We start from the raw sequence: 19,500 nt of genomic DNA on the forward strand, positions 1-19,500 counted from the left end.
TTTAGATGTTATTAAAAGAATGATATGAACCATGTAACAAAATTTTATTAGCATAATAAAAAAGAATGTTAATAGCACAAATACTAGATTGAAAGTAAGTAGGACAGCATACAAATTTACTTATCCTGGCATCACTCATCTCCATGACTAAGCCTTCTGAAGCCTTAGATTTTTCTTCTGTAGTTTGCTCGTCTTGGCTTTAGTTGGTTTGCTGGTTTCTTTAATGCTGTTGTGCCTATGCTCAGTATTCTCACTTTGAAATGACCAGCAGGCAGAAAGTTGGGCATTTGGACCAGGAAGATTCTTTTAAAAGTGTGTGACTGTGCCTGTGCTATAACCCATTTTTGACACGGAAGCTGTAGGTCAGACACGTTAGCACTATAAAAGATTTAGCCACAATCTTATGAGAATATACCCATAAATATGTATTTTTAAGTAAGAAGTATACACTTCTCTTTGCTTTAGAAGCTAGAAGCCTGCAAATAGCCTAAATCCAATCTTCACTGTTTGCTATCACCATTAGACTGTATAATTCTGATTTTTCATTTAGCTATGTACCAATATTGCTGGACAAAAGAAGGATCCACCTTAAAGCACAGAGTTCTTCAGTCATTATTTTAAAATACCTTAAAGTTACGGAAGTCTGACAACAGAAACTATGAAGATGTCACCCTATGATAATCATGAAATTAATTAATCGTTTTCCTCTGGTTTTCTCAACAAGCCATCTTTTAGGCACACAGTGAAAATCTGATTACATTTGAAGATGAACACAACGGCATGCATGGTCAGTCATGATGAAAAGGCTACAGCACAGCTTGAAATACAAAAAAAACCCTGTTTTAAAATCAGAGACAGAACATAGAATTAATGCCACAAAGTCACTTCAGTGTTAGAAAACACACCAACAGAGGATGTACGTTCAATGATAGTATCACCCCTTAAAAGCAGTAGAGGATGTATGTTCCGACAATGATAGTATCACCCCTTAAAAGCAGATGTTTTCTAAATAAAGCTCTCGTGTGATATCACTGTCAGGTACTACAGAAGAGAGAAAGCTGATTTTTTTCAGGGGACTTCAATTTCACAGTTTCCTGAGCAAAGAGTAACGTCTAAACACAGTGAACACGTTCTAAAAACAGAAAGTCTCATTGCCAGTAATCCCACTGCCTGGTAAATGCCTTAAATACACACGTGCTCACATATGGCACATAACTGCAGGTGCAAGGGGCTCCTTCTTCTAATACACCTTCTCAAAAACTTGTTGAGACATGTCTTCTTCCCTCATCCCCACCTTTGCAGCAGATCTAAGTCCTTTCATGGCTTCTGTGCCTTGTCGGTGTCAAAGACTGCTTTTCTATGTGATACTACTGGAATGACATGAAACCCGAATAAAAGAATTTGGCTTTTTTCAGGAGCGATGCGGTTGCATGCAACAGAAAACTGTTAGCTGTAATGTGCGAGGCATGAGACGCCAAGCTGCACATCTCCGCAGCTCTGCATATGAATGGGGGGCTTTATCAGAGCAGTGACAGCCCAGAGGACAAATCAGTCTATTTGAACACGTTTTTTATCATAGCCTTGTGTTGGATAATTGGGAACTAGTTTTAACAGCAGCTGGCGAATCCAGCATCTGTTGAATACCTAAGATACTGGCACAGCCTTAATGAATTGACATTTACATAGAGACATCTGCCACGACGTGACTTCAAAAAGGCATCCACAGAGATACTTGTCCCCTAGATTGATACCATCAGATCTCAGTGGCAGACCTAATTAAAACTAAACATTACTTCTCACGCAGAGTCTACTTTTCCCACCTTCAGCTCAGTTTCCAAGATTACTGTTGGGCTCCTTAACCCACAGACAGACCCAATTCGGTGAGCTCTGCAGCTTTTTTAATTAAGAGCATCACTTTAGAGAGAAATCGGCTTGCCTAACAACTTCTCTTGCTCTGAGTCTTTCCATATGAAAAACAGAAGAGTATAACTGGATACTAACATTTTTTAGGAAAAAAAATAAAATGGTTTTCTCAGGATATCCTATCTTAAATTTCACAGTCTTTCTCCAATATTCTGAAAAATTACTTCGGCCTTAATGCTATGCTATGTTAGATTTTCAGTAAGGAAGCCTGTAACGTGTTTAGAACAGGAACTCACTTTGTTGCTGTTTTGCAGATTTCTTTGTGTTGGACAAAGGATGTTGAAAAAAAGCTACTGAGTGACATTCGCCAATCCGTTTCTATCTCTGCTCCAAATGTGCCTCAAGATTTTGTGCCTATCTGCAAGACACAGGGAGAGCAGTGGATTGCCTCCTGGTAGACCGCTGCCCGTTGAGCCATACTTAGATTTTTCATTTTCAATGAAGGCAATTAACAGAACACAAAAGATTGCCTTGAATTCTGTAACACACATGCACAGCTCCTACAAAATGCCCCAGGGACACGGCTGCAGGCCCTTTCAAGATCCGAGCTGCAAATTTATCTCGGTTCTTGAAAGGATCTGCTGCAGCATAAAAACAGGCTCACAATAATTTGACCTTTACAGAAAATGCAGTGCTCTCCACCGCTCAGGATTCTTTGTTCAGCACTCATTTGCCAAGGATGCTTGGTAACCTCAAAGATGTTAAAATCCATTAGCCTTACTTTGAAGAGTGAAGAAAAAAAAAAGTAATTATTTATTTGGAAAAAAACCCCCACAAAACAAAAACCAGACAACCAACACAAGGCTCTCCCAAGCCACACTAAGAATGACCATGTTTTATTCATAACTTAACCTGACGATGATTAGAGAAACTACTTCATCATGGGAGAATATTTCCAGCAAAACTGCTGCCCTTCCAGTCAACTGCAACGACCACGCTTCAGAAGAGAGACAAGCCACCATCTCCCCATTACTATCAATCTGATTAGGTTTCCAGCATGGCTAAATAATTGCTTGAAAGTTCTCTGCAGTGTTAGAAATGATCTGCTTATCTAGTTAAGATACCACAGTCGGCCTTATTAAATTGGAAAATGTAGCTGAATGAAATGATAATTGATCACTCTCTGGGCAGCTTCTAATACCCTTCCTCATTACTCTGCCCATTCAATATTTTCCTGAAGGATTTGGTTATTTAATCAACATGAAGGGTTGATGTGTAACATTGTTGAATCTATAGGCTAGGTTATGTTACAATTACAAGATATATTTTTGCTTATCCCATGAGTCACCTTTCCTTATGTTGACACATGACTTATCCCACAAAATGCCCATCTCAAAACAACAAGGAAAAATAAATCAGGGAGTCCATGCAGATTCAAGTACTATGACAGAGGAGAAAGATAACCAGTGCAAGAACTATAATTCATACCTTGGCATGATGGAGATCTACTCCATACATTGACAGTTTTTTGGCATTCTCCAGGAAATGCATCTCAGCCTCTGCAGGTGTCATTCCCCTGAGGAAGAGCAACCAATTCCAGCATCAATGTTAAGGAAATGGAGACCAAAATAAAATCTAGCACCTGGAAAACACTTTCAGGCTGTCAGAACTACAGCCATAGCCCTTAGATGGATGGGTACCTACCAGAGCCAAAGCTCTGGTTCAGACCCTGTTATCTTTCATGCTGCAAAGCTCCTCTCTAACCAAAGACATGGAGAGGAGTCTTGTCCAAAAAATATTCTTATTACGCACACTGCAGCAGGTTTTAACATTTCCTGATGTACCAGGACGGTACTTGAAGGCAGGCTACCGCCCACACTGATGCCCTCTGCCTACCTGTGGCTCTTGTGCAGCTCGATCACTTTATCCTCCAGCTCTTTTGTGTGATTTGGCGCGAAGCGGAACTCGCTGACATAGTCACTGCCGTACTCGTCGGGGTCGTAGTCGCCGAGCTCTGACTGCACGGTGTAGGAGCCCAGCAGGGCCAGCGTGACGAACGAGCAAGGCAGCCGACCCGACACGATGTCATCTCTCAGCTGCAAGCAGAGGTAGTACCTGCAACGGAGCACCAAAGCAGCTCAGAAAGCGTTCCTCCACCACTGCCCCCAAAGGAGTGACGCCCAAGGACCGGCAAGAGGCCCCAGCTCCTCTACTCATTTGCAGACAGCAAGGTTTTTCAGGTGTTAACAAGGACAATAATAATTTTGAAAAAAAAAAACAAAAACCCAAACCAAAAAACACCTTGACTAACTTACGAGTAGCAACATCTAATTTATCTTTATAAAGCAGCATGGAGATTTCTTAATAAAATAGGTTATTAGTTTTTTTTTTGGGACCTAAATGGAGAATAACCCATGAAACATACCAGGTTTCTACCATAGATCACTAAGATATATAGCTACCTGATAATTCTTTTCTTTAAGGGGAAAAAAGTAATTAAAACCCCCAAATGCTGTTCATTGCAGGGTAGCTGAATTCGAAGCCATTAAAAAAAAGTAAGGTGTCTCTTTAGTAAACTGTCGAGCTTTCTCAAAAATACATTTAAACAGTAAATGCGGTGATAAGCATTGCAAGGGATTACCAGACAGACGAAAATGGGAAAAAAAAGTGAAGAGCATTGGCTTGGTGGTGAAGGCATGGAGTTCCCAGGGGAGTTTTGAGGGCAACAAGAGGAGAAAAGCAATCCTTTCTTTTAGAAGGCACCTGTTGAAATGTGAAGTCTTGGCACACTGTCTTTCTGCGCAAAGCCTAGCACAGGAAAGTCTGATCTAAGCCAAAGGCTTCATGCTACCTTAAAAGTGACAAGTAGTCCATGAACCAACAAAGGTTAAAAATATCCACAGGTTGCCAAAGGTTAGAACAGGCTGATGGTATAAAAGTCGTCATGGCTCCAAGGTTTTCCTGCCTTATACCAAGGAGGAAACCAGGTGAAGCTTTTTGTTGTTGGGTGGTTTGTTGTTTTTTTTTTTTTCCTGCAATCTGTATACAAAACCAGAGAGCACAGGTGCGGATTGCAGAGCTGACTGGGATAGCAGGGAGCAGCCATTCATTACCACCATATTCCCTGTACCAGGCGCATCAACTGCTTACCTCACCAAAACGACACGCAAAATTTACATGCAGACTTATTCTCACCCCACTTCTTTCCGTTTGTAGTCCTGATTATACTGACAATAAAAACTTGTTGCCACTGGCAAAACTGGGCCTTAGGCATCTTTGTGAAAATTAAAATCAACTCTCAGGAATATGTGTATTGGAAAATCTCAGTTTTAGAGTTAAATTACAGAAAAGAAAAAGTCGTCTTAGCTCAGAGGACAAACACTGTTCACAGTGTCTTTTCTGCCAAAGCATCGCATATTTTCCATAAGCTTGTAAAAGAAAAGAAGCCAATGGGAATACAAAACATCCCGTTTCTTGGATAATTAGAGTGCAAGCGCTACTACAAACACCTTTTAAGCCCCTTCTAGAAAGGTATTTAATGTTTTAAACACCTGGTAATATCTTCAGATAGCTGGGCAGGGTCTGGAGGGTAGAATTTCACATTAAATGCAAACTGCCAAGCACCACCTGGAAAAGAACACAGGTTGACTGAAAGTACACTGGAAGTGCAAATGGAGATACTCATGCTGTTCAGTCACCAGCAGACTTAAAAATACCCCAGCCAAGCAATTCATAAGAACAGGATATAGTATCTTTTTCCCATACATCGTTCTGAAGAAACTACTTTTCCCTCTCACAATTACAGTATTGGATAAGATTTTACAGCTCTTTTCTTATTTAGTAAGATTTCCATTGAAGCGAGGCCCCTAAGGGAGCAGTAATTTATTACTAACGCTAAAAAACCCCTCAGTGCGAAAACAATGTTTGCTGGAATTAACCATCTGAAAACACAGCCTATACAAAGCTTTAAAAACCAGTAACCCAAAAGACAGAGGCGCTGGGAGCACTGCAAGCCAGAATACGAATGGGCTCCGCAGCGGGTTGATGTGCCGAGGTCTGGCTGCCCAAACCAGCTCACAGCATCCTCGCAGAGTGCTGCTTCAGCACATAGCTCCTGTCTCCAGCAGACATAAATCACTGCGCAGACAAAACTGCCAAGGACAAACACAGAGAGCAGGACTGAAAAATAGTACGTAACACTGAGGCATTCTTATTTAGTTATTTCAGTAAGTTTAGGCGACCCATGGGATGGACACTGGTTTGTGTCACCACAGTTTGTGCAATTTTTTTTTTGGAGAGTTAGCTTTACATTTTGTAAAGAAAGAATATCAAGACTAAAGATGAGTTGAACATAATATGTAAATATAAAAGCTATTCTGAAAAAAGGGACAGGTTATACTAGCGCATGTCTCAAATGCAAATAAAAAGCAGTAACAAACCCCCAAACCACAGCGTTCTTACAAACAACACAGTAGTTTTTCAAAACCAAGACTTTTTACCGAGGCCTCTGTTGTGGGATATACTTCTTATACGGACTTCTACCACATAAATGACAGTATTTCTGCAGTCAATAAACCAAAGCCAAAGTAATGACACTTCTGTTTTCTGAAACACATTGATGTCAAATTACAAATCTAACTATAAATAAATAAATCTCTCTCTTGAAAAGTCCCATATTGGCCGTGTAATTAGAAAGTGCTTGTGAACACTGTGAAAAACACGACTCTTCCTCCCAAACCTGCCAGGGTAGAGCTTTCGCACGATCTTCAATGTAGGGGCACTTTCTGACGAGGAACCTCCTAAAGAGTACGGGGTTTGAAGGTGTATCTGATATGCTCTCTGGTCAGATAGCTTATATGCTGGACAGGTCTGCTTGCCTGGAAGTACTATATGGTTGTCCTAATTGGGTGTTTGGGAGTATTTATTTAGAGACGACAAGGAACTTTCATCCCATGCAAAGCCCCATCCACTTTGGTCATCCACGCAACCAAGAAAACAGGCTCAATGCGCAAGAAGACTTTTGATATTTACCATCAGGACTTCAGCTCTTGGTGAGACTTTTGGGCTCCTTGATTTTAGGAACTTGTCCACTCTCTTGGACCATAAAAAATGGTGGAAGGAAGATTTGGCTGGCAGCAAGGACGGGGCATGGTCCCACCAGGGAGTGGACTGGGCCCGAGGTGGAAGCAGAGCCTGTGGGTGACACCTGGCCCCATGACAGAGGGAAGGGGCCATGGCCTAAAAATCTATTCTTCTGGCACACACAAACTAAGTCAAACCCTATGATATAGCCTATGATATAACATGGATGGTTAAGATACCAGAGTAAGAGGCCTTCACCCCTCACTTACAGGGGTTTAAATAAAACCTAACTCTGTGCAAGTTCGCGGATTATAACTAATGGGGTGCGAACCAGGGGCCGCAAGCATGGTGACAGCCTCATTTCTCAACCACTGGCATGAAATCCCTGTGGTCTGCAGTGGAATCACAGATATCTGAGTATTCTACAACTCAACTAGCATTTAGCAGGTTATATATATGTGTTTTGGAAAGCATTGTGGGTAACAGCCCTACTTTTCCACTGTTGTCCTGTTCTAAACTTCTGGGGTGAACTGTACAGAGTAAGCAAATTATCCCTGTCATCTTCTGCAAATACAACCATCCCCCACATCAAGCTGAGGCCAAGACATTTCTGCCGCAGTTAATCTCTCACTGTCACAACTTTTCATTGTCTATCTCATAGCTCGGGCACACATTAAAGGCATTTCAAATCAGTGGTGTGGGGCTGAGCTGCTTTACTTGCACTGACCACCAGTGTAATCTGATTCATCGAGGTCTACAGCACCTTCCTCTCCAGGTCTGTCTTCTCAAGAGATTAAAAAAAGGCAGATTTTCATTACTTTTTATTGCAGATCACTTACTTTTCATGAAAATGATACTGGTTGCTCACAGTAAGTGGGGAAGCTTTCCAGCCAGTGAGAACTAACCCTTTGAATCTTGGAAAGGGAAGCGATTCATTTGCTGGGCCTGACCCAACAAATGTGACCTAACAGATGTATTTGCTTGTGAAAGCACAAGTGCTAGAAGAGATCATTAATAAAACGTGCAAAGAAAAAAAGCTGTGGCGGTTTTCCTGCCCAAAGAAGTCACACACACAAATATTTCACCAATTTTAAATAGTGACAGGGAAAAAAAAGGCAGGTCAAATTTTAAGCCTGGCAGTCTTGAAGAGGTTTTCCTCTGAGAGGTTTTTGAATTTCTAATATGGCAGGCGGCTAAATTTAACAACCGAGCTTTTTAAAATATTCATGTGAAGCAGAAAATTGACTGGTTCTCTGTGAACGGAATGGTCATTTGAGGAGCAAAGTTCAAGTTTTTGAAACGCAGGAAGGAAAGATATTTTAGATAGAGTGCTATCTTAGCAGCAGCGAAGTATTTCAGTATGGGGCATGAGCAGCGTTCCTGGATACGATATAAATATCAGTAACGCAAAGAAATAATTTATATACGTGGCCTAGTTCCTGAGGTTACACTGCTTAATGTCAAACTTCGGGTTTCTGCATCTCTGCAAATGTCAAGTTGTTTTCAGTACTGCAAGTTCACATGTTATGAGCCTCAGTAACCGCCTGCACTCATTATGGGGTAGAATACCTAAAAGATGCAGGTAATTCCTTTGCCAGAGACTCGGGACAGGATGCAAATGAAGATTGTGAAATAGGCTTTGTCGCTCCTGGGGGAGAGCACTCTACTGGGGACAGCCATCGAGAAGGTGGCCGTGGTCCTGTCCTGCCTGTCCCCTCACCCTGGGGGCAGCAGGACCGGGGTGAGGGGCTGCTGAGACCCCCAGTGGGATGGGCCCTTTAAGCCAAGAGCGGTGAGTTACCCCAGCCGTTCAGGAAGAAGCCCAGAGGATCACAGGGGCCGGGCAGTGATGGGCATGTGGTGGCCACAATGTGCCGCGACTCCCCTCTGCCTCTCACTTCCCCCCTTGGCGCCACAGGGATCCAACACCTTCACACACACTGATGGCAGTTTAGAGGAAGAGACTTTTTTGTGCAGATTTTTAGGGTCTGGATACACCAGAATGGAAGTTTTCCAGACGCCCTGAATTAAACACATAAACGATAACAAACTTACTTCGGATCTGCTTCTTGATTTCCTTGGCAGGGTCCAACCAATTCTGCAAAGAAAATGTTTCCTTTTTTCAATTAGAATTAGAAAACACAATAAACATTATTTTTAAAACAGTGCTATGAGTCAAAGCTAGAACATGTGAAGGTCTGCCACCCCTTTCTCCTTGGAGCAGCAGTAGGCAGGGATAACACCAACTTTCAAGATGTAGCCCAGTGTAGAAGCAGGATTTTTACTAACCTTCCCAGATGGTGAGGGGCTGAATGGTTTGAAATAAAAAATAAAAAAATAGAAATCAGTAAAATAAATCCACAGAAACCCTTTTTCCAGAGTACGTTCTGGGAAAATTAAATTTCTACAAGGTTGCAGTTTTTTTGGTTGGTTGGTTGATTTTTCACTCTAATCCTGGAAGGGCTGAAAAGCCTTACCAGAGGATAAGCAAGCACAGCACAGGGTACTACACCACTTGCAACCCGGCGTGGACATGAGGGGCAGAGGGAGCACGGGGGGAAAACAAGAGGCAGAACCGCAGCACTGGGGCTGCCCCCATCCACGCTGCACAGAGCCTGGTGACCACGCGAGACAAAACCCCTGCCAAAGAGGTGGGGAACTCTCAAGGCGATGTGTCACCACTCCATGGATGCCAAGGAGCAGGTGAAATTCCCCAGGAGGAGGTATGGAGCAGCTTGGAGTCTCTCAGTGTCTCTGTTGCAGCCAGAGTTTAGAATTAATAGAGCAGCCTGCTCTATGCCTGCCTCTCGGGCACTGGGAGGTAAAGGCTTCTGCCTTTAAAGGTGCTTCTGCCTTGTCCTCTAACAGAGTCAAATTAATATTTAAAATGCGTCACACCAGCCCAGAACAAAAAGTTCGCTTCCCCTAGGAAAGTTCCACTTTCTCCAAAGAAAGATAAACAAATGTATCAGTGAAAAAGAAAATACTAAAGGAATATCAAACAAGCAGAACACAACAATCCCCAACCCCAACAAAAACAACCAGTTTGCAGCTGTCTAAACCCTATCTGTGGTGCAAAACACGAGCTTGAAGAGCTCCAGCTATTGCTGAGCACAAAAGCACACTATGCACCAAGAAATTAAAGATGCATCAGGATTTCCATTTTCAAAGATGACATGCAACGTGGGCACATATATTTTCTGGCTGGAAGTTATCTGGCAGAGGATGGAAGTGAATAGCTAAGAACTTTGACATTAAAAACATGCATGTTATTGATCAATAATGTGGTGGCAGACAGTATTCTTTGAGCTGTTTAGCTCTATAAAGTAACTAGCAATCTATAAATGTTTAGTGCTGCTAAACCACCTGTTAGTAACAAATACATTCCTCTCTATCCGGTACAAGAAAGCACACCTATATGGAAATGCACTTAAACATCTGCCTAACTTTTACCACAACTCAAAACTAAGCATATGCTAAAGTGTTATCTTGCACTGGCATGGACCAAGTGTCTGCTTAAGTGATTTCCTGAATCAGAAACAAAATCCTTATATTTAGAAGTCTATAATGAAAGGGGAAAAGACAGACAAAAATACTGATTTCTTTTGTATCGTATCTAACTGAAACAAAGGGAAACCTAGAAAATAAAACTGTTCTCACAAGACATAAACAGCTAAAGAAGCAGCAATAGCTCCAGCTTCATCGGGGAAGACCTTTCAGGCCATTGAAAGCACAAAATATCTTCATGTGGTGAGCTCTGCTGGGCTATGGCACATATTGGTAAGAAGTTTGGTACTGGTTTCTTTCAAAATATTTATCTTGAAATGCCAAAATCACACAGCATATTTTAATTTATCATTTGACACTTTCTCTTTCATCACAATGTGTCCAAAACAAACAAAAAAAATATATATATATATAACCTGCACGTTAGATCATCTTGGAGATGGTTAGTACACAGCTCATTTAATATTGAAATTGAGATGCGGACAAGCAGAGTGTGATTCTCTGTTGCTGCCAACTGCTTCTGAGAGCTTATGTCTTTAGCCAAATCAACAATAACACTCAGATGAAGCAAGTCAAGACTTAAAGCCTTACTTTACCTTAGCAGTTAGAAGGAGCAGTCAATCAACTCCTGCCTATCTGTATCCCAACCACAGTATTATTAAGCCATATTTTAGTATTATATGTTTAGTAGTGTATCTATGAATGTAAATCTGACTTTCCTCTATGGCAGTGATGAAATAAATCATATCAGAAAGAGTACCAACTATATGATTAACTTCTTTCCTATCATAAATAGCCAACATGGAGGAGAGTCAAGGAAACACAGGGGATGCTCTCAAGACAGAGTTACAATAAACAATAGCTCAAGCTATGTCTATGGAATTTGGCAAGGAAGACAAAAACAACTCCTGGATTGTGTGCAACTGCCTGGGGGGTATCTCGGGAGAGCTCTCAAGTCCTCATGCTAGAGGCCAGCCACAGTGTTGTGGGTTACCTTTTGGTTTTCTGCATCTCTGTATGTTAGTCCAAAGTAGTCTTTTTCCAAAAGGTTCAGATGTTCGCACACTTTGTCGAATAGCACTTGACCTCTGGAACGTTTCTGTGGGAAGTGAACAGGGGAAAAAAAAAATCATGTTTGCAAAATAACATAATATAAGCGTTAAAGTAATACTTTTTCTGTTTAATCCTCAAATCAATAACCCAAAAATGATTCAATTCAATTCATCCATCTGTCAAACCTATTGATCTGGACCTTCATAAGAATCTGCTGAATGGGGCAAATCCGCTTTTCATAAAAGTTCAAGCCTTCATGTGGAGTTAAAATATGTCAATACATGTCATGTTTCAAGTTTCAATGAGAAGATTGTTTCTGTCTTTCAGAAAGTGCAACTTCAAATATGTGCTGAAGTGGTAATCTCAGCAAACCAGAGCATTCTTTGTGTGCAGCAGCAGCAACAATGGTACAAAATATTCCTGGGCATGGACTTGGGGCAGCCGTGACTTGGGGGACGATCTGCTGGAGGAAAAAACAAACATGGAGATATTTCTTGCTTTGGTAACCACACGGACTGATTCTAGGATCCTTTTTCATCTAACATAGGAGGAAATGCGATAGACCATCTACTGAAATCACTGCAAGAGCCTGGTATCTCACTGGGAAGGCAGCTGGGTATGAAAGCAGCTTTCCAGTGTCCCACTAACCTTCTTTACTGCTAACACATTAGATGAGAAGATCTCTCACTGTCAACAGCCAGAGCCCTTAGCAGAAGCTTCATAGTATCTCTCGTATTGGACAGTACAAATTCAGGTCATCTGAGTTCTCAGCGTTCTATGTGACGCTGAGAAAAATTCTCCAAAAAAACAAACACAGAGAGAAACATCCTCTTTATAAGCTACGTGTGCCAACTTTGATATGCATTAATTATGATAAACAATTCAAAAGTATTTGGGCCACTGTTTCATCACTGCCTGCTTCCCTAAGTGCAATTTAGCTAAAGGAAAAAAATAATCTTCCCACTTTATATCAAACACATGCATACATAAACATTTTAGTTGATGTCAGCGCCGCATTTCTTCATCTGTAGCATACACATGACTTGAAGCGGACTGGAAATACTCTACATGCTTCAAATGCAGCGCAGGAGGCTGACACAAAAGAGGAGAGAATGCTGCCTCTGAATTTAGGTGCCTCTACCGACAGTGCTGTGCCCGGACTGTGCCGCCAGCCCGGCAGCCTTGGCCGGGGGAGGGATAGTTCACAATCCAAGCTGACACAGCTATGCCAACAAACCCGTGGAGCCCAACGCTGGCCTCAAACTATTTTAGAAGTGGTAAGCAAGCCAAGAGAGGGGAGGGAAAAAAAAAAAAAAAAAGAACTGAGCATTGGTGCCTAACACCCTGCGAAAACATTACGAGAGTTGATGGAGGGAGTTGTGCAGTGCAACCTCATTTATGTTATGTTCAGTATTTCTACTGAGGCTCTGATGGCACATTAGAAAAGAAGCAGGGAAACATCCTCTGCATTTTTATTGATGGGGAAACTGAAGAGTGTGGCTGACGGAGTCTAACAAGTGTCCTCCAGCTGAGAAAAACACAGGCACAGAAGTCATTGCAAGCACATTGCTGTAACTTCATTTACTGTGTCTTCCAGCATCATTTGTGCAAACAGCTCTAGGGCCTTGTTCTGCTTGTCACACACTTTCCACCCTGCAGTTGGAAGCGTAACTATAGCCCAGCTCCTTTATAATTTCAAACAAATGAGTAGTTAAGTCTTCATGCCCCGAACTTGGAAGTAGATAATAAGAGGTTGGTGATTTTAGACTTGATGCTCCACGGAGGTGATCAGGCAGATAAAAAAGATTTGACTACTAGTGTGCAGAGAGTAACCAAGTCAGAGCCTTTGAGCCAAAATAGTCATGTTTCTGCTATCAGCAAGCAATGCTGTATTTTGCCAAATTTCTGGCTTTTCCACATGACAACAAACCAAGTGGTTACAGTGAATGGAGAGAAATATGCAGGTTAGCTCTATAGGATACCGTCTTTGAGAACCACTGTGTCTGCACCACTGCACCATTTACATGTATTTGAATTGTGACACTGCAATGTCCTCTTAATTTTAAGAGTCACACAAGGCCAACAAAGAAGCTGTTTTATGTGGCTGATCCATGCAGTTACACGGATGTCAGCTTTGAGAAATAGCAGCTAGCAGCTGCAAGGTATGGTGCTTTAACAGGAACTGTATGGAACAGTTGTGTGGGGCTCTGCCGCAATAAAAACCAACCAATGAAAAAAACCCCAACACTCAGGATTTCTTGTCTGGCTTCACACTGGGGGCAAGTGAGAGTATGGCAAGCTTGGAAGAATTTGCATAGCTCATTTTTTGTCCATGACAAAACGGATCCTCCTCCTCCTCTTGTACGAAGATGCTTATGTTGTACTCAGCCACTTCCCACAAAATTGCTGCTGCATCAGGATACGGGAAAGCCCTGTGGGCGCTGCGAGAGGATGTCAAGAAATATCACGTATAACTGACAGCCCTTCCTGGACATCATCCTCTCTTTACCAGACACCAGCTGTGAACCGGTGATGGTGGAGGACCCCTTTCCTTCTCACTCTCCACAGAAACCAGCATCTCCATCAGTATCCACACACATAAGCCTCACGTTGCAGCTTCGCCGCTGCCTCTGACCACCGCTTCCCAGGTCAAACCTGACCCATGGGGGCAGGATTTAGAGGGCTCCTGTCATTTGGGGCATGGGGGCTGCCTGATGACGTAGCCATCGCTGATGCCCTCCAAATCCTCGTGTACCTGCACAGATGCAGCGCTGCTGCTTCATACCCACGCAGCATGAGCACGCACACCCTCTCGCTAAAACAACCTCACACAAAACACAGCGAGGGGAGGCTACTGCATTAATCCATGGGAAATTAAGAGGTTTAGTTAGGAATATATAATTAAAGCAACTGAACAGACCTCCCGTGCTCTTGTTAATTGCTTTTATTTTACTGTGTGCCCAAATAAGCATGCCAGACAAGGCATGGGTATAATTGCTTTGGCAGGGAGAGAATGGGAGGAGGCGGAGAGAAAGGTCAAGTTACAAATTCATACAGCTCCTGAACCTTTGATTTCCACTATTTCAGGGTGACAAGTCTAAGGTGATGAAAGACTGACAGTCTGCTGGTTACTGTGGATCACAGGTTAATGCCAAAGATGACAACCAATTCTCAGCAGTCCAAAAAATGTGGATTAAAAAAATATAAAAATATAAAACTTCATGTTATAAAATACTGGCCCTGTAAATGAAGAGTTTTTTTCTGAAAGGTAAATATGGCAAGATTCTCCTCCAGAAATATTCTTAGCTATTTTTCAGGCATGAACGGGACGAAATGAAATGTGCAGATGTGGAAAGAGAGACACTTTGCTTAAACTTTGGGTAATCAAGACAACAGAAAGAATACAAAACATAGACTGAATGGTGCAAATAAGTACCAAAGTCCAGGACCAAAAACTTTACACTTTTCACAGCCTGCTCCCTGCAGCTCTATAAAGGCCAGGGCTCCCGCTCGACGCTGGAATGGGAATAAACAACCTCCTGGTCAAGCTCCCAGGGAAAGGAGCCAGCAGCAGCGAACTTGGCAAGCCTGTGCCTGCCAGCCATTCCCACACACGACGGGGAGGAGAAGCAGCCTCTCTCCTCACCAGCTTCTCCTTGATTTTTGGAGCTGAGCATCACCTTCCTTGGGAAGACGAAGGCCACAAAAGGCTCTCCCCTCCCCTAAGTTGCTTCCCCAGAAACAGTCCATGCTCAAGCCCCTCCACATTGGCTTCTTCAGCCCATAATCCTCTATCCCACCCCTGTCCCCTTACAAGACCACCAGATCAAGATAACACATTGTACATCACTGACAGCAAGGAGCTCAAAAATTAGGTACTTCCATCTTAGCTCTGGGCGGATAACAAGATTATTATAAAGTCAATTATTCTCATTGGCAAACATTGGGGTACAATGTCTGGTATTTCTTAATGCAGAAAAATAATAAGAAAGTTTTCCTTTATTATGATTAAGCCCATAAGCTGTAATGTACTTGTGATACATGAACATTATTAAAGTGAATAAACACAAGCCTTTGTTATAGATACGATGTTACTTCAGGCACAAACTCCGTATTGCGTATTAACATAATCACAGAGTCACAGACTGGGGGGTACCTCTGGAGATTGCCTAGTCGAAGAGCCGGGCCACCTACAGCAGGTTGTTCAGGATCGTGTCCACCTGGGTTTTGAAAATCTCCAAGGATGGAGAGTGCACAGCCTGCCTGGGCAACCCGTGCCAGCATTTGTCCACCCTCATAGTAAAGATGTTTTTTTCTTATGTTTAGATGAAATTTCCTGTATTTCACTTTGAGGATGTTGTCTCTTGTCCTGGCATTGGGTACCACTGAGCACAATATGGCTTACTCCTCCCATCAGGTGTCTGCATCCATCGATGAGATGCCCCTGAGCCTTCTCTTCTCCAGGCTGAGCAGTACTGGCTGAACAGTCCCAGCTCTCTCAGCCTTTCCTCATAGGAGAGATGCTCCAGTACCTTCATCATCCTCGTGGCCCTTTGTTGAACTCTCTCCAGTACGTCCATGTCTCTCTTGTACTAGGGAGCCCAGAACTGGACCCAGCACTGCATGAGTGTCTCACCAGTGACAAGCAGAGGGAAGGAATACTTCTCTTGACCCGCTGGCCACACTGCCTAATGTGGCCCAGGATGTCCCTGGCCTTCTTTGCTGCCAGGGCACGTTGTTGACTCTTGTTCACCTTGTTGTCCATCAGGACCCTTAGGTAATAATAAACCCTGTACTGAAGCAATCAAGCTACCAAAACCGTATGTCACTGTACTGTGATAAGCAATGAGGAAAATTACATGGGAAATGAGCAACCAACAACTTAATACAAAGATGTGACACCAACTCCCTTGTCCTACAGGTGCTAATAAGACCCCAGGAACCCTCTGTGCTATCTAGTGAGATACAGGAAAAAGATCAGGAAGATTTCAAACGTTATGTGCTGGATGGTGCTTCCTAGACCGGAAGCTAGTTGTGACAGAGGAAAATTTATCTGGATCCAGATCTGCTGCCTCCCAGCGGCAAATTTTGCTTCTTTGCAAGAGCACAGGCCTGGCTGCCTCACGTCAGGAGGTACCATCCCTCAGAAACGTGTCCTTCAAGCTGCTGTAGCTCCTCACTTGGCAGTCCTGTGCTGTCCCTGAAACACAACCACTTGCAGCTATCTGAGGGGCATTCTGGCATCCCACCTCGGTGATGCAGCCTGAGCCTCTCTTCTGATGTACCCCTCCCCCTGAACAACACACCTTCACTTGCTGGGTATCCTCCAACCTACTGGACCGTCCATCTTTCCTAGCTTCTTTCCAGCAGAGAGGCGTCTGTGCTGAGGACTTGTCATCAGTCTGGCTTCTTCCGGACCAAATTCAACCCTCCTCCCTGGAGGGGCAATGACGCACTGGGACTGGTATCTCAGCAAGGCTGAGGAACCTCCATTCTCAGCGGGTTTCAAGGCACTGGCCAGGCAATGCCACAGCTGGCCTGACCCACCGCTGGCCATCGCTCTGCTCAAATCAGGGACCTCCCCAGTCCCTTCCAACCAGCACCACTGTGATACTGGGCTCCCCCTGCACCTCCGCAGGTGCTAAGGGGTTAATCGCCGTGTACCTGATTAAAGTGTAGAGTCTACTCATACTCTATTTTTACCTACGAGCAGATTACCTTCCTCTCACTGATAAGGAACCAGGATGAGGAGCTGAAGGGCAGAAAACAGCCTTCTCAGCTTCCTACAAATGAAAGCCACTGCAGCCTCCAAAGTGTCGCATTTTGGAGCAGTTCTATTTTTGCATCCAACGCTGCAGTCTCATGTGGATGCGAAATGCTGAGCAAGGGCTGGGGGAGGAAGCTGTCTGCAGCACGCAGGTATGCCCCTCCTCTTAGAAAGCAATTACAAGAGATCACATCCAGACCAAGTTTTACAGACAAGGGAAAACCCGTAGACAGAAAGAGTCCCACGGCCAAACTGCCATAAAGGGATTCATTTTTGCTACCAGTAACCATCATTTCCAGTACGTAGTACCCAGAATGTCAGGGCAGCCCCACGAACCACAACTTTGCCCCCCTTCCTGTTCAGTCAAGGAGCACAGCAAGACAAACAAGCATCACAGCTGTGGACCCGGGTTTTTAAATGGAAAGAGTTGGCACATATCTTTCTGCGTGAACACATATACAAACACACCATCGCCACTTTCCTCGGAAAAGCTGTCATGCAGCCAGTGAACAACGCAACACTCGCACCAGCCTGGTGTTAAAACTCTGTACAATTACTGTAATAACTCTAGTTGGGCACGGTTGCTGGAAGAAGGACAAACAGATTAGTATCACAAAATCCCGGTAGGAATAATTGGACTTTGACTGAGGTTGAGGTTATCTGGTTCACATTCCTAATTAGCATTTGCACTTTCTGATGGATCTTAACAATGCACTGTATAAATGTGTGGGCTGGCTCGAGCCTTGCATGCTGGAATGTATTTTGGCATGTGGCTGTACTAACCTCTTCCATTTTCCCCGTTCTTTCTGGTGGGGAAATATTAGCTAATTTTTTAATTTACATTGTGCATGATGAAAAAGATTCCAATTGTGTCCAGACCGCTGATTTTATTTCATTTTACTGTTTCAATTTAACTTGCATTTTGCAAGTTATTTTGGTCGACAGTTTGATTTCTATACTGCATAGGCCACGTGGTGATCTCCTCTGTGGGAACGCAAGGAAAACACCCATAAAAGTTAAAATGTATATGGCAACAAATAACTAGCATACACAAGGGGAAGTTTCTCCCTCCCCACGTTGCAGCTTCTGCAATTATTCTTGCAACATAAACAAGTGTAAATGATTAACTGGTTGTCAGGAATACTTTGTACTTGCCACAGTGAGCGCTCTCTTCCCGCAAATTTCCCCAGCTGAGTCTCTGAGTAGCTGAATTCCAGCCTCCTGACAACATGCTTTCTCATTCTTTCCTCATGAATTACCCAGTTTACACAAAAACATGCCCAGTCCCAGAAAAACACATTACTTGCGCCAGTAGTCACTACTTGCAAGTTCAACTGTATGCAAGCTTCCAAGATTCACTTTTGTACTGAGAACCCCATTTCTGGGGGAGGGACTTGACCCTCACAAATATGTCCTAATTTAATATGCATAGGCAAATATGTGTATAGTTTAATGCATGTAATATGTGCATACACAAACATGTACAAATTCATGAAAATTCAGTGCGGTTCCAAGTGCAGAGGAGCTGATGACCACATCACAGCACTTCTCCATCTATGGAGAGTCAAGCAGAGGTCCTAAACTCACGCAGTCATTCCGGTAAGGAGAGCATTTTTATCTGCAAATGAAATAAAAATCTACATCCTATGACACTTCCCATATCTTTTCTGAAAGAGTTTGAGCTGGTCAAGATACGAAGGGCTGAACTGAACAATTCTAAAGGCTAACCATTGGACTTTAGGCCAGAAAATTTTCAAACAGGGAGAATGCATTTTTTGAACAAAACTTGGTTAGAAGGTAAAAAAAATAGCAGAAGGTTTATTCTTCCTGAGGAAGACAAATGGAAGAAGTCATTCCAAAGGAGTTAAACTTCATTTCACTTCTACACATTTGTATTTTGCATTTTTAGAGGATTTGCTTTTGTGTTGTTTACACTTCTCCACAGCTTCTCTCCATGGGGAAAAGAAGATGAAGGAGAAAGGTGACAGAGGAGACAAAACCCCCTGAATTTCTTTAAATTTATCATTTCTCAAACGAAGTCCCCAGCAGGAAGCTAAGTGGGGAGCATCCAGGAAGAAGAACAGGATGGAGAATCTTTCCTGGAGCATCAATTGGCAGAAAACCAGCAAGTTTTCCTCTGGTTTACTGAAGTACATCTTACAGATGACATGTATAACTTGCAGGATGAGAGCTTTTAAAGGCACAACATGACTTAACCATTGGTATTT

The 19,500-nt window shown here is 42.9% G+C and overlaps 1 protein-coding gene across 1 annotated transcript in view; it reads right to left on the minus strand.

The window, feature by feature from the left end:
• EPB41L3 (erythrocyte membrane protein band 4.1-like 3) overlaps positions 1 to 19,500 on the minus strand; it is a 66,258-nt gene that overhangs the window by 30,662 nt on the left and 16,096 nt on the right. The window contains exons 3-7 of the mRNA XM_009879975.1: positions 11,447 to 11,551; positions 9,001 to 9,043; positions 5,415 to 5,490; positions 3,760 to 3,978; positions 3,352 to 3,439 (exon numbers count right to left, since the gene is read on the minus strand). Coding sequence (XP_009878277.1) covers positions 3,352 to 3,439; positions 3,760 to 3,978; positions 5,415 to 5,490; positions 9,001 to 9,043; positions 11,447 to 11,551 — 531 coding nt within the window. The remainder of the gene's footprint in view (positions 1 to 3,351; positions 3,440 to 3,759; positions 3,979 to 5,414; positions 5,491 to 9,000; positions 9,044 to 11,446; positions 11,552 to 19,500) is intronic.

Source organism: Charadrius vociferus, unplaced genomic scaffold (assembly GCF_000708025.1).
Source record: "Charadrius vociferus isolate BGI_N301 unplaced genomic scaffold, ASM70802v2 scaffold202, whole genome shotgun sequence".
Lineage (NCBI taxonomy): Eukaryota > Metazoa > Chordata > Aves > Charadriiformes > Charadriidae > Charadrius > Charadrius vociferus.